The sequence below is a fragment of the Schistocerca piceifrons genome, chromosome 10, assembly GCF_021461385.2.
Source record: "Schistocerca piceifrons isolate TAMUIC-IGC-003096 chromosome 10, iqSchPice1.1, whole genome shotgun sequence".
NCBI classification, from domain to species: Eukaryota; Metazoa; Arthropoda; class Insecta; order Orthoptera; family Acrididae; genus Schistocerca; species Schistocerca piceifrons.
Genome location: NC_060147.1, coordinates 131780610 through 131795793, shown reverse-complemented (window position 1 = coordinate 131795793; position 15184 = coordinate 131780610). Strand labels below are relative to the sequence as shown.

The 15184-nt window shown below is 39.3% G+C and overlaps 1 protein-coding gene across 1 annotated transcript in view; it reads right to left on the bottom strand.

Annotated features, from left to right (window-relative positions):
- LOC124718894 overlaps nucleotides 1-15184 on the bottom strand; it is an 81265-nt gene that overhangs the window by 31447 nt on the left and 34634 nt on the right. The window contains exons 4-5 of the mRNA XM_047244542.1: nucleotides 14426-14553; nucleotides 1544-1642 (exon numbers count right to left, since the gene is read on the bottom strand). Of these exons, the coding sequence (XP_047100498.1) occupies nucleotides 1544-1642; nucleotides 14426-14553 (227 nt within the window). The remainder of the gene's footprint in view (nucleotides 1-1543; nucleotides 1643-14425; nucleotides 14554-15184) is intronic.

The following is a 15184-nucleotide window of genomic DNA, read 5'->3' as shown; positions in this document are numbered from 1 at the left end:
TTTGGACTCAAAGTGATGGGCGAACTCATTTTGCACGCACTTTAAAGAGCAAGAAAGAAGAAATTTTGTTGATTTGGTAAACACCTCAGAATCAGCAGGATAATATTCAGATTCACAATGTGAGAAGGGGGACACATTTTTAGTTAACTGAATGGCTAATTTCAGCTCAAAACAGAGTGCACAGAAGTTGTATAAATTGAAACCTTTAAGTCTTTGGACTTTTCACATAAATTTTGGAACCATTTAAAATGTTTGAAAAATGAGTCTCTTACTCATCTTTCAAAACTAAAATTATGTTAGGTTTTGATTTTTATGAGCCTGTTATGTGATAATAAAACAGGTTTCACGTATGGCAAAAATTTCAATTGTTTATAAAACCTGTTCAACATAAAAGTGGAAGTTCTCCTTTTCAGGGAATGTAGAACTATATGGTATAAATCAACAGAAAAAAATAAAAATCATATTGATTGACATTTTTGAAAAATAAAAAAAATTCATATGTTATAAAAAAGTTCAGAACGCTATAGGAAAAGAACGTTGACAGATAAGTCCAAATGGAGGATTTCTTTGTAATCATGAAACAATTACCTTTCAAGTAAAAACAACAACAACACAGTATCTAGCACTATTCCAGAGACACACCATTTTAAAACTTTTTCCAAAATTTGTATCTTCACAATGGCATGCACAGTGTCATCTTTGGAGGGTTGTATCTTAGAGCAGAATTTTTTTTGGAGAAAACAAAATAGCACGTGTTCCTTACTTAGTCCTGCATTTTAACTTAGGCTAAATTCAATAACATCCGAGACCATGAAGCTAAGATTTTTTCCTAGCCTGCCTGAATTGATATTGACCATGCCAGCTATGAATAAAATGCCAGTTACTAAAAAAAATTGGGAAGAAATTGTAAGCATAAAAGATATCTAAATGTACATCAATATCAGTGGCTAGGGCATGTGCTAAGAATAATGAGAACAATGAGAAAAAGTATCTGTAAATATGACAATCTGGCCTCCAACAAGAAGCACTAAATGCCAGTCAACCATCAGCCAAAGAATTCAAGAAGATTATGGTAAAAGTGTACTTCAGTTTAGTGTGTCTCTCCACCAGTTATGTTCCACAGAGCACTTGAACCATTCTTTTATCAAAATTATGTGGAACTAGTCAGTTTACAGCACAGCACAGCACAGCACAGCACAGTACAGTACACACACACACACACACACACACACACACACACACACACACACGCTAATGTTAACATTAATAACCATATTATTTTTAGTCCTACTCAAGCAACTACACTTAATATTTGTTTGCAACTAACGGTCAGACACACTCGGTAATACTACCAAGAGGGGTGAATACAGCAGCCCACCCCCAACCATACAGAATTGAGGCACTGCAGCATTCGTCTAAGTGCCAGCCAACTGCTCGATTCTTTTATCTGCCGTTGACCAGGGAATCATCTTCACTTCTTCCAGTATTTCTACTCCCCTCACAATTGTCTGTATGGTATTAACAATTACTTTTGATCACATACCTGGAAATTATATTTCTTGATAATATCGCGTTGTAGATTACAGAAGTCTTTATTTATTTCCACTCCAAAAATCTTGGTTGCCTTCGTGTATATGTACGCCTATAAAAAGAACACAGAAGTTTCTTTAGGTTATAAATTGTAACTAAAACAAATTATGTTTCACAATATTTATTAATAGCAAAAGTACACTGTATAGAAGGAAAAAAATCACAATTTTGTGTTTGTTGCAGTATTTTCATGTTCTTATTTCCAGAGATTGTGCTCAGCTACAAGTTTTATTTGTTTCATTAACTAGTTTATGGAGACAAACAAATCTGTTGTTGTTCTAACTTACCAAAATCTGTAATTTAACAAAGAAAAAATTTACACTCAGAGGCAGTTTTGGATTCCACAAGTTCTGAGAGATGACTGGTGCATTATAATTTCAAAGTCAAAGTACCTACTTGCTTATATCAATTAATGAATTTAATTTTGAACTGAGTTATACTGTGAATAAAAATCAGTTGAATGTGGAATAATTTGCTAAACAATTTAGCAACTTCAGCTCGTTTTTGGTAAAGGGTGTCACACAAAATGTGTCACCATTTTGTTTCTTGGTATACACTTCACTGTCGAGAAACACTCAAGAAACATCTACCACCATGGAAAACCTCTGAACAATTGTTCTAGAGCTCAGATCATGCCCAAATATGTCCACCATTTTGATTCCCAACTTCCTTGACACAAACACTAATATTAGCAATAACCCTACAGCACACTTCTTCCAAGATTTGACTGCAAGAGTGAAGGCGCCCAAGCTCAATTAAATCATGTAGACGTTAGGGAAAAATTGTTCCTTTTTGATACTGCAAAAGAAAGAAGTTACACAGATTCAGGTCTGGACTATTGGGGGCCAAAATTGCCTCTCATAGAAATGTCTTGAAAATCTGAGTGAAATGTCCCATATTGGAAAACACTCGTGTAAGAAATCCAACACAGTGTTTGCGTGTGGAAGGGCAATACAGTAGCAAGAGGCTACAGAATAGAATTATTTTGGAGCGTGCTCAAATAAAGTGCACTGTTAACAGTTTCTTTTTTTTAAAAAAAAAGTCTAAGAAGTCCATGACTGGAAACTGCAGCCCACACTGTAATCCTTGCAGCACGATGTCATTCATGATGCAGTTGTTGTTTTTCAGTACCTCAACAGTGTTTATTTTATTTGTTAATCATCCTGGAGGACCTCTTCACTACGGATCAATTGGAATGAAAGTAAATCTAATCTAATCTAAAAACAGACCATCCAAATGAAAATGCACCTCATCTGAAAACCAAACGTCACTGAGAGTTTGTTTCCTATATTCCGCGCAGTGGGCAAACAGAAGTCTCTGCCTCTTGTACTCTGCAGAGAGCTTATGAGCAGATGTAAACTTTGTACACGTACATCTGGAGATCACTTTTAAGAATCCATTGAACAGAGCATCTGGATATGCTCTATTGCATTGCTCCCTTTCTGCACGTTTCACCGGGGCTTCCTTGTAGAGCAACTTGTACCACTTGAGTATTCTCCGGCAAACAAACAGGCTTCAGCCGAGGTGGTTTCGCTTCCAATATTGAACCTTCCCGTGCAACCTGATCATACAGCCTGTGAATTGTTATCTTGTAAGGGACCCACCTTGTGTTAAACTGTTGTCAAAACTCCTCTGAGTCAAAATAGGACTTTTCACTTCGTGAAAAAGAAACACAACTGGCGATCACTGCTGTAGTTTAGCCTTCCTTAAGTCAGCCATGTTGTAAACACTAGTCTCCTAGTGAAGGTATCATGAACTGCACATGATTTCGTAAGTCATTTGTTTCTCCCAGCTCAACTGTTACTACAGTTGAGATGCTCAACAGGATATCTAATGTGACTTATAAATTATGTAAGGAACAAATTGTGACTTTTGTTTGCCACCCTTTAGATTGAATACAGGACCACACCTGTAGTCCTCTACACATTTTCCACTGTATTTCAAACAGCACCACCGAGAGATCTGCTGTGGCCTCACCAGCCAGTGAGGTCACTCAGATGTCCACAGGTGGGGCCACCTCATGCCAGAGCCACTAACTGCTCTTATATTATGTACTATATGTGTGCCTATCATCCATCTATTTCCAGACAAGCTCCACACTGAACATGAAACAACATTGTTTTCCAAACAATATTAAATAGGAGCAAACACGTCTCTTTCCTCTGCCGGTCATGACATGACAAGGCTACTTCACGAACTAGATTCTACTTCTACCATACGATTCCGTTACACTTTTGCTAACACTTGTCTCCCCTCAGACCGCTACTGTGGTCTTCAGTCTGAATAGCATTTTGACTCAGCTCTCCACGATACTCTATCTCGTGCAGTCCTCTTTATTTCTGCGCAACTACTACATCCTACATCTACAGGGTGTTTCAAAAAGAATATATGTTTTTTGAATGCATATATTTATTAAACTTTAAGACATATGAATATGAAACTTTACACACATATTTACGAACCTCTCAAGTTCAAATTACAGTTGTTCAGTATGTCCTCCATCAGCGACATGAACAGTATCACATCGATACTCAAACTCCTCCCATACTGGGGCAAGTATGTCCTTTGGCACTGATGTTATGGCAGTATGGATTCGGTTCTTCAACTCTTCCAGGTTCTGTCAGAGTGGTGGTACATAAAAGTTGTCTTTAACAAAACCCCACAGGAAGAAGTCAGAGGGTGTCAAATTCGGTGACTGTGGAGCTCAAGTGAGATATGCTAAGTTGCCAGCTCCTTCATGACCAATCCAACAGTTTGGTAGAGTTTCATTCAGATATTCACACATTTGGTAACTCCAGCGAGAGGGTGCCCGGCTTGTTGAAAAATGAAGTTGTCTTCATGCAGCCTCGGAAACAACCAGTTTTGTAACATAGCCTGATACTGCTGACCTTTAACCGTGTTTCCATTAAAGAAGAGTGGGCCATAAACTGATGATCGAGATATCACACAAAACATGTAGACTTTGGGCGAATCTCGTACATGTTCAATGGCTGCATGTCGGTTCTGTAGGTCCCAAATTTGAACATTGTGTTTGCTGACCTGACCATTAACGTGGAAAGTCGCTTCATCAGTGAACACAATGCATTGTGCGAAAGTATTATCATTGGCAATAGCATCAAGAATCTCATTACAAAATGCCACAGGTCTCCGTTTGGCATCAGGATGCAGAGTTTGTAACAGCTGTAACTTGTATGGCTTCATAGCCAACTGACGTCTCAAAACACGCCAAATTATTGTTGTAGGCAGTTGTAACTCCCTACCGACACCACAAGTTGATTTTGAAGGGCTATGTTGGAAAGCAGTTTGAATTCATGCAACATTTTCTTCAGGAACATGAGGGCGGCCAGGACTCTTTCCTATACAAACATATCCTGTTTCTAGAAACTGTCGATACCATCTGCGAATGTTCCACCCATTCGGAGGATCAATTTGGTACATCAACGTGAAACGTCTTTGCACTGTAATCACGGAATTGCACTTTGCAAACTTGAGAACACAAAATGATTTCTGCTGCAGAGTAACCATTTTAAACATTTGACGGTTACCAAGCAAACAAGAGACAACTGACATCTAGCGGCTATTTATATAAACTAGACTATGTACTCATTTCTCCAATAACCGAGCCGAGGCGCAGTGATCCGAAAGTTTGGACAAAATAATACTTTGCAATATGTATATTCTTTTTGGAACATCGTGTACTTGATCCTGCTTCCTGTTCTCAAACCTTAGTGTCCATCCACAGTTTTTCCCACATCAAAGTGATGATTCCTTTCTGCCTGGGGACATGTCCTATCAACCAACTCCTTATTTTAGTCAAGTTGTATCACACCTCCACATTTTATCATGCCATGTTTCTACATCTTTCAGATATGCTGCACAAATTTCATGAGATTCGATTAGATTAATTATTCATTCCATAGAACCATAAAAGAGGGAATCATCCTGGGTGTGGAACATGTCAGATAAACACATTACAAAAATGTAATTAGAAAAACTTGAGTTTCATTAATTTTAATGACCCTCAGTCAACAAACAGTAAAATTATGTACATGAATTAAATTTAAACTTCTAATATTTACAGGTTTAATACTTACATCTGCTTTCATTAAATCTATCATTCAGATATTTACTAGTTTCTTGTCTATTACAACCAAGTATTGTCAAAAATTAAAGTATAATATATTTCATTAAAATGGTCTACTACACTTGTTGAGAAACTCATGGATGGAATAGAAGGAGCTGTCCACCAAAAATTCTTTTAAATTATGTTTAAATTGTGCCTTGTCTGAAACTAAACTCTTAACGGTTGCTGGTAACTTATTGAAAATATGCGTTGCTGAATACTGGACTACTTTCTGGGAAAGAGTAAGTGATTTTAAATCTTTATGTTGTTGTTGTTGTTGTTGTTGTTGTGGTCTTCAGTCCTGAGACTGGTTTGATGCAGCTCTCCATGCTACTCTATCCTGTGCAAGCTTCTTCATCTCCCAGTACCTACTGCAGCCTATATCCTTCTGAATCTGCTTAGTGTATTCATCTCTTGGTCTCCCTCTACGATTTTTACCCTCCACGCTGCCCTCCAGTACTAAATTGTTGATCCCTTGATGCCTCAGAACATGTACTATCAACCAATCCCTTCTTCTGGTCAAGTTGTGCCACAAACTTCTCTTCTTTCCAATTCTGTTCAATACCTCCTCATTAGTTATGTGATCTACCCATCTAATCTTCAGCATTCTTCTGTAGCACCACATTTCGAAAGCTTCTATTCTCTTCTTGTCTAAACTATTTATCGTCCATGTTTCACTTCCATACATGGCTACACTCCATACAAATACTTTCAGAAACGACTTCCTGACACTTAAATCTATACTCAATGTTAACACATTTCTCTTCTTCAGAAACGCTTTCCTTGCCATTGCCAGTCTACATTTTATATCCTCTCTACTTCGACCATCATCAGTTATTTTGCTCCTCAAATAGCAAAACTCCTTTATTACTTTAAGTGTCTCATTTCCTAATCTAATTCCCTCAGCATCACCCGACTTATTTCGACTACAATCCATTATCCTTGTTTTGCATTTGTTGATGTTCATCTTATACCCTCCTTTCAAGACACTGTCCATTCCGTTCAACTGCTCTTCCAAGTCCTTTGCTGTCTCTGACAGAATTACAATGTCATCGGCGAACCTCAAAGTTTTTATTTCTTCTCCATGGATTTTAATACATACTCCGAACTTTTCTTTTGTTTCCTTTACTGATTGCTCAATATACAGATTGAATAGCATCGGGGAGAGCTACATCCCTGTCTCACTCCCTTCCCAACCACTGCTTCCCTTTCATGTCCCTCGACTATTATAACTGCCTTCTGGTTTCTGTACAAATTGTAAATAGCCTTTTGCTCCCTGTATTTTACCCCTGCCACCTTCAGAATTTGAAAGAGGGTATTCCGGTCAACATTGTCAAAGGCTTTCTCTAAGTCTACAAACGTGAGAAACGTAGGTTTGCCTTTCCTTAATCTTTCTTCTAAGGTAAGTCATAGGGTCAGTATTGCCTCACGTGTTCCAACATTTCTACAGAATCCAAACTGATTGTTCTTATATTGTTCTTATTCCTAGTATTGATACTGTGTACTAAGCAGTTAGTTGGAAAAAGAGATGTATTATTTACAACAAACTTCATTAAGGAGTAAATATACTGAGAAGCTGTGGTTAATATGCCCAATTCTTTGAGTAGGTCTCAACATGATGTTCTTGGATTTACACTATTCATTACTCTTAGTATACGCTTCTGTAGTCTAAAAATTTTTTCTCTGTTTGTGGAGTTACCCCAAAATATGATACCATATGACATAATGGAGTGAAAATAAGCAAAATATGCCAGTTTTTTTATATTTATATCTCCTATGTCTGGCATCATTCGCATTGCAAACACAGATTTGTTTAGGCACTTTAGCAGTTCATTAGTATGTTGCTCCCAACTGAAGTTACTATCAAGACATGTTGTCACATTGCTGTGGTTCATCGCCACTGTCGACAGCCTTGGGGAAGTAGGCCATGCTGTTCTCTGCACTATCTATAGCATTGATCACAAGCAGGCTTTCTGTCTTTGATTCTACAGGAATTACACCTAATTTCTCAAGTCATAGAAAACAACTGACCTACTTCTCAATTTGTCGAGGCCGCATCGATTTCTTATTAATGTGCATCCCGAGATATATTTTCATTAAAATTTTCCAGTTTACTATCTAACTTCGTAACTGCCATCACATGTCTTTACTTACACTGTGAACTTATTTATTTATTTGAATAACCCTTTTGGAGGTTGGTTTTATCTCTTTGTGTTTAAGTTTTTGTTGCATCCAGTTTTCCTTCCTCCTTCGAGAGTGTTTTCTTTTTCTTTCTAGGTCCACTTTCATCCTTTTTCAGACCTCTTTCCTGAAATCCTGCCTTTTGTGTTGCCTCTCTAGAAAGTATTCTATTATCTATTACATCCATTCTAATTCCAATGTTTTTCATATCTTTTTCAGTTTCAGTGAGCCACATGGGTTTGGATCTGTAGTTGTTCAGTCAGTTGCATATCTACTTGGTTTGCCTGTTATTATCCATTCGGTAGGTGTGTCCATAAAATTGTAGTCTTCTTTTCCTCATTACATCACTTACTTTTTCCATTTTCAAATAAGGTTCTCTATTTGATCTTAATCTGTGTTCAACATTACTATTACTTCCAAGTCCCCATATTTTCCTTATAATTCTTCATTCAACTTTTTACAGTTTTTCAAGAACCCTAAATCTTGTTTGTTTAAGGGTTTCTGCTGCATACAGTGTTTCAGGCCATACCACCATTTGATAGTGTGTTAGTTTTGTGTTCCAGGCAATGTTTTTTGTTATATATGTTTTCTGTCATTTGGAATGCCTTTTCCATTTTATGTACTCTATTTTCTATGGACATCTTTTCTTCCATGTTGCTTGTTATCCATTCTCCTAGGCATTTAAAACAATTTGTTTCAGATATTCCATTCTTATGAATTTGGAGGGGGCAGCATTAATATTTGTGATGAAATGCGTTTTTCAAATGATATTTTTAATCCTATTTCACTTTTTTTATAGTTCTGTGATTTGTTCTTTGCAACTATCCACCAAGTCAGTAATTAATGTCATGTCATCTGCAAAAGTTAGGAAATATATGGTGATTTTGTTTCGGTTTCTTTCTACTGTAATTACTACTTAGTAATTGGACTCTCTCCATTCTCTCACTACAGTCTCTAATGCGCAGTTAATGACAAACCACCTCCCTGCCTTACTTCTGATTATTTCAAAAGTTTTTGATATTTCCCCATAGATTTTACTTTTGATATTGTGTTTATTAAAGTTCATTTAATTATTTCTGTTGTTTTATTGTCAAATGTAAATTCCTTTATAATGCTGATTAGTGCATATCTAATTGGGTCATATGCCTTTTTAAAATCTACGGAAGTTATCATGTGTTTCAAGTTTCTGATTTTCTTCATTTCTGTTATGTTTCTTAGATTTAGTATTTGCTCTGCAAAAGACATTCCCTTACTAAATCCTGCTTGGTACTCTCCTAGCTGTGGGCTGAACATTCCTTCAGCTATCTTCTAAACTGCCATGGACAGATCTTATATGTGACTGGTATAATTGTTAGGATCAGTTTTCTAATCTCTTTTATATAGTGGATGCATTAATCATTACGTCCATGCTGATGGTAATCTGCTTGTTATCCAAAGTTCAATAATGATTTCTGTTAGACATACAACAATGTTGTCATTAGAGTGTTTCCACAATTCAATTTCCACAATTTTGCAATCACTTTCTCTAGGTAACATCTTGTATGTCAGACTTTCAGGGTTGGTATTGATTCTTTTTTTTTCTAAATATTGGTCTGACATTGAATTTAATGAAAGATAGGTAGGTAGTGGTGTGAATCTAAACCAGCAATTTTTATACTGAGTACCTGTGTTGCAGAGTCTACTTATAGAAATGTGATCGAGTTGTTTCTCACCACAAATCAGATTTTGTGATATCCATGTATTTTGTTTTCAAGGCAGTTTTCTGAAAAATGTATGTTTTAGTACTATGTTATGCTGTCTGCACTGGTTTAAAATTCTTTCTTTGTGCTGCTGGTTCTTTTATGTGCAGCAAATTTCCTACTATTGACCTGTGCTGACATTCTTTGAAAATTTGTGTATCAAAATCTCCAAGTAGTAATGCTGTGTTTTTTAATGAAATGTGATCTCAGGCATTCGACACATCTTACCAAATTTTTTCTGTTTGCTCTCTCTGTGTTCTGTTTTTCTCATTTGTTGGTGCATGTGTATTTAAAATAGTTTAAACTTTGTTTGAGAATTTAAATGTTAAATATGGAAAGTCTTTCATTAATTGATTTAAATTCTATTATTGAGTTTTTGATTACAATGAAATTTGTTCCAAATTAGGGTACATTCATCATAACTCTTTTTGGGTTCGATAAAATCGCTGAGACAGGAAAGATCGTATGAAGATGGAGTGGTGGCCATGAAAGCCCCATTGATGCAGTTGTGCGAGAATACAGTGTCTCCAAGTAGTATTATATGCCTTACCAACATCAAATAATATGCTTACACAGGAATGTTCACGTAGGAAAGACTGCTCAGATTTGTCGGCACAGTGGGCTGAAATTTCTAGAATTCACACTGAGAGTGGCTAAGGAGTTCCACAGTCTCTAACAACCAGACCAGACGACAGCTAACCACTTGCACCAGGGTCTTTCCTACGCAGCTTGTAAAGGTGATAATCCGAAAATACTGGGACATGTGCAGTCCTTTCCTGCATTTCTCCACAGGTTGTGGAATTGACCTGACTGCCATATTAAGTTAAAATATTCGAGGGGTATGTCCTTTGATACTGTTCGCAAATGTCGAAGGATGCAGTACCGGATTTTACCGTGACTGGACGCAGTATTATGGGTCTCTGACAGTGGCAAATCCAGCTACCAAAAGGAGAAAGGGCAGTTGTAAGACTCAGAATCGTGGCATCTGACATCCAACTTGCCCCTCTCTACAGTCGCACAGTAGTGGCAAAACGCTGGATGTTGGCTGGCATTGGCAGTAGTTTTCTCAAAATGCTCTGCCAGCATTTGAGCGATGTCTCTGGGCATTATTTGGAGACGCCTTTGTTTCAGCACTGCTGCTATAGGTAAATGACTGTGTTTACCGGAAATCCTCGGGATGGCTTCCTGTACTTTTGTAGAAATAGAATAAGTGGAACACTTGTCATGACCTTTTCTTGCTCTCCTGAAGTACAGGTCAAGCCTTAGCTCTTGCAACTCTAAACGCTACAAGGTTGTCTGTTGTCAGGCTGCATTTAAACTGACTAAGGTCCACATGCCTGTCTCAGTTTGCTGAACGGCACTCATCTGTACTCCAAGGTTCAGGTTGCCTCCTAAGATTACCTGAGGACTTTGGGATCGGTAGGTCAGTGGCATGACGGACCACTCGTGTGATGTAGTCCACCTACTCCCGGATGCTGTTGCGGTGTTCAAACTCAGCCAGCTGGCTGAACAGTGTCTAGTTAACCTTGATGACCATCCATTTTGGAGGCTTCTCTTTAGGGCACGATCCATCCAGCAGATGAATGTGGAGTGGGGAAATTGTTACTACAATGATGATTATCAATGACCTCCCACTGAATAGAGTTTGCGAGGGCTGGAGAGCAAAAAGAAAGGTCGATGGCTGAGAACGACCCAGTAGCGGTACAGAAATGAGAGTGAGTACCTGTGTTGAGGATGCACAACTCATGAGACATCACGAAGCTCTCCAAAACCCGACCCTGATGGCAAGGAGAGGTCCAGCCCCACAAGATGTGACAAGCATTGAAGTCTCCCAGCAGGAAAAATGGTTGGGGCAATTGTTCCACAAGATCTATGAGAGGCTCAGAGTCTATTGAATCTTGCAGAGGGAAAGCAATGAGCACACACTGATCCTCCAACACATGCGAATTTCGACAGCAACTGCTTGCAGGTCAGTAGTCAGTCAAGACCAGAGGCATGGTGCGCATTACTGACAAACACATCAACCTCTCCCTTGGCTCTGTCCCCAGTCAGGTCATCCTTTTGGTGAGGGATAGAGCCCTGTAGCACTGGAGTGTCAGTGGCTTTATAATGTGTTTCTTGTAAGTATAGGCACAGGGGGCATTCCTGTGCTAGCAGTTTCAGTTCCTCCACATTTGTTCTGAACCCATTAATGTCGACTATAATATGGGAGCCATTATCATGGGGGTTGCACTTTCACTCTGTCTTTCTGCCGCAGAGAAGAGCCCATAACTGCCGGGAGCTCAATCTTGTCGGACTGTTTACCTCCCATCTCCATCAGTGGTGGATGCGTGACCTTTGATTTTTTGTATAGGGCAGGCTTCAGAGCCACAACTGCAGCAATGGTAGTAGGAGCACTGGACAGTGGACCGCACTGTACCTTTGGAGGAGCAGGGAGCTCCACAACGTTAGCGACCACAGACTTGACCGATGTTTTGGGAGGAAGTATACGGTATGAAGTAACTGCAGTAGCACAAGTACACTGACAAACACAGGTACTAGTGCTGACACAAGCTACATTCGTTGGTGTAGCAGCATCAGTTTTCTGTACTGGTTGTTTAGCAACTGACACAAAGGCTGTAGCGAACATCGGGGCCTGCACGGTCTTATAAATCTTGGGTCTCACCCTAAGGGATCTGTCATGTGGTTTTATCTGATGTACCTTCCATTCTTCAAGGAAGTTCAAGCAGTCCCTGCTCCAGACAGGGTGAGCCCCTGAGCAATTAGCACACTTTGGAGGAGAACAACATATGATTCCCTTGTGGGCATTCTTACCACATTTGCCACAAGTGTCTTTTCCCTTACATCTGAGAGTGGTGTGCCCAAAGCACATTGGGTCGGGGACAGAGGGCCACACTGTTAAGCAAAGAAAACCCCTCCTTAATAATGTTCTGGGAGTTTTGTGCTATTAAAAGTGAGGATGAACGAGTCTGATGTAATCAGATTACCTTCCACTCTTTTCATACTATTCTGCACATCTACACCACCTTCTTGGCCCATTCAACTATCAGGTCTTCTTTGAGGATGTCCACCAGGTCTCAAAGTGTCACAACATCTTCACCATAATTTAATGTCTTGATGTTTTCACCAGCAGTGTCCCATTTCATAACTCTTCAACTGATTTTAAAGTACCTGCAATCCCCTCTAAACCCTTTTGTATATGTAAAAAGTTGATACTTTCTTAAAACTTCCCTCTTTCTGTTTAACCAATAAAAACATGCTGGCCAGCAGCATGTGTTTTGTCACTAAAAGCAAGAATTATGTAATACCCCTGAGTCTGGAGGACTGGTTACATGAGCCCCCTTATTTGATTGGGTGTCTGTACCTACCAGCAGCCCACCCGTATTGCTAGGACGTGGAAGAGACAACTTCAAAAGATCCATCTCGGCTCCACGAACAGCTAGGAAAATGAAAGTACACCTAGACAGAGCCCCGGGTGCCTAGGTAAGCCTTATACAATTGGGGTGCGGCAGGTTCCCCACTGACGGTTGTTCCACCTCAACAGCCACACATCTCATCAGTGTGCAGCACACTGAGATCGAGCAGTTTTTTGTAGACGTTTTTACAATCCTTGCAATCGGGGCTGTCTAGTCGAGATCCCTGACACACAACGTTCCACTGCTGCGCCGTACAGTGGTCGCTGAAGCATGCTTAGAGCTTATGGTGAAAGGGAACAGGTGGTGCTTACCAGTCCCCAGCTCAGGGACCCTGCAGTCACGATGACCTCATACATACACCTGAGGAATACATTTCCAACCGCACCTCTGGTGAACAGACACTGATCACTTTGCTGCTTGATGCAAGTCAGACTCATAGTGGATTTTTCTTTATTTTAACTTATTATTTAGTGTTACTGCTAAAACAGATTTCCAGACTATGATTCCTTTTGGAAAGAGGATGACACCATTCACAAATCTCAAACTTTTCGAGATTTTTTTACCAATGCTGTCAGTCTCCCAGTCAAATGCACCTCATACTAAAAAAATCCAGTTCGTCCCACATTTCCTCATGTTTGAGAGGACCTAGTGACTTCAGAATAACCTCCAGTTTCCTTTATTCATAAATTTATTGTAGAAAATACAGAAATAACACAGATGTGGCCTGCGCAGCCACAAAATACCGTATTCTGGAAGTCAGGAAAATGTAAAATTGATTAAGTTTGTTCTCCATAGACACTTTAAACATTATCACACTATCAGATGAGAATTGGTAGGGAAAGGAATAAAAGCACTGGCTGCAGTAAAGTAGCACCAATGAAAAATATGAGAACAACAATATTAATACAAATAAAATTCTGCAGCACCTGGCAAATGCTCTCAGTTTGTGCCGCTCATTTAGAGGTCACATATCAGACAGATTCTCTGCAACTTCTCCATTGGCAGTAAGGCAAGCACTTAACAGAGCCAGAGAGGGCAGACAGTCTCCACCCAATGCTTTTGCGATTCCCAGTGGCCTCTCGTCTGAGGGGAGAGGGTGGTCATCAGAGCTGTTTAATTATCTGAACAGGAGCAGAGAAAGTGGTATCTGGGCCAACTATGTGGTGGGCTCAGCAAGAAGTTAAAACCATTTTTCAACTTCCTCTCTGTTGCTCTAATTCCTTAACGATACAGGTGGACGAAACTGTGCAGCAGAAGGTGGCATTTAGTCAGCTGTGGAATTTGATGTAAGGATAGAAGTAAAGTAATGAGGAGAGATGTAGATGAGGAAGGAAAATTCACAAAGCTAGAGGAGAGGTCAGACTAACAGGACTTACCGCATACAGCACGGCTCCCAGCCTCGAGCCCACGTCCAGGATCACTGTCCCCTCACGCTCTAACGGTGGTAACAGGGCTCTGAAGATGTAGCGCAGCCGCTCCCGTGATGCCGAGTGAGATATGAAGGCTGCAATCAATGAGAATAGTGATTCTCACTTACTGAACAAAAAATAAATGTGTGTCATTACAATCTGCGATCGATAGTTTGGACAAAATAATACATTGTAACACATATATTCTTTTTGGAACACCCTGCATATTCAAAACATTTAGGTTCAGAAAAAAATATTCCATTAATGTGTGATCTTTATGAGCTTATTTATTAGCTACTCATGTGAAGTTAAATTGCTGTAACAGAGAATAAAATAAATGCTTGTGCTACCCATTACCCAATCTCTGCACAATGTTTGCAAATAGTGACTTATTGAAATGTTGCAGTGTGGAATAGCTACACTTGCTACAATGCTACTCCTTGCAAAAATACTTTTTCCCCTCTTCCGCTACGTATTCCATACGTAAAACATAGACCAATGTGGAATCATAATATTTTTGTCAGAGTTGTGTTTTTCGAAACTTTGTTATGTAGAATATCTTATACAGGTTTGATTATTGGCTACTTTGCTTAGTCTGGCTTCACCTAGGTATCTGAGTCACCTCTATGAATCTTCAACCAGTTACGGTTTTTGCTGGCCTGCTTACTTGCAAATCTGCAGACCATACAAGCTGCGTCTGCCTCAAAGCTCAGCTCGCAACCAATT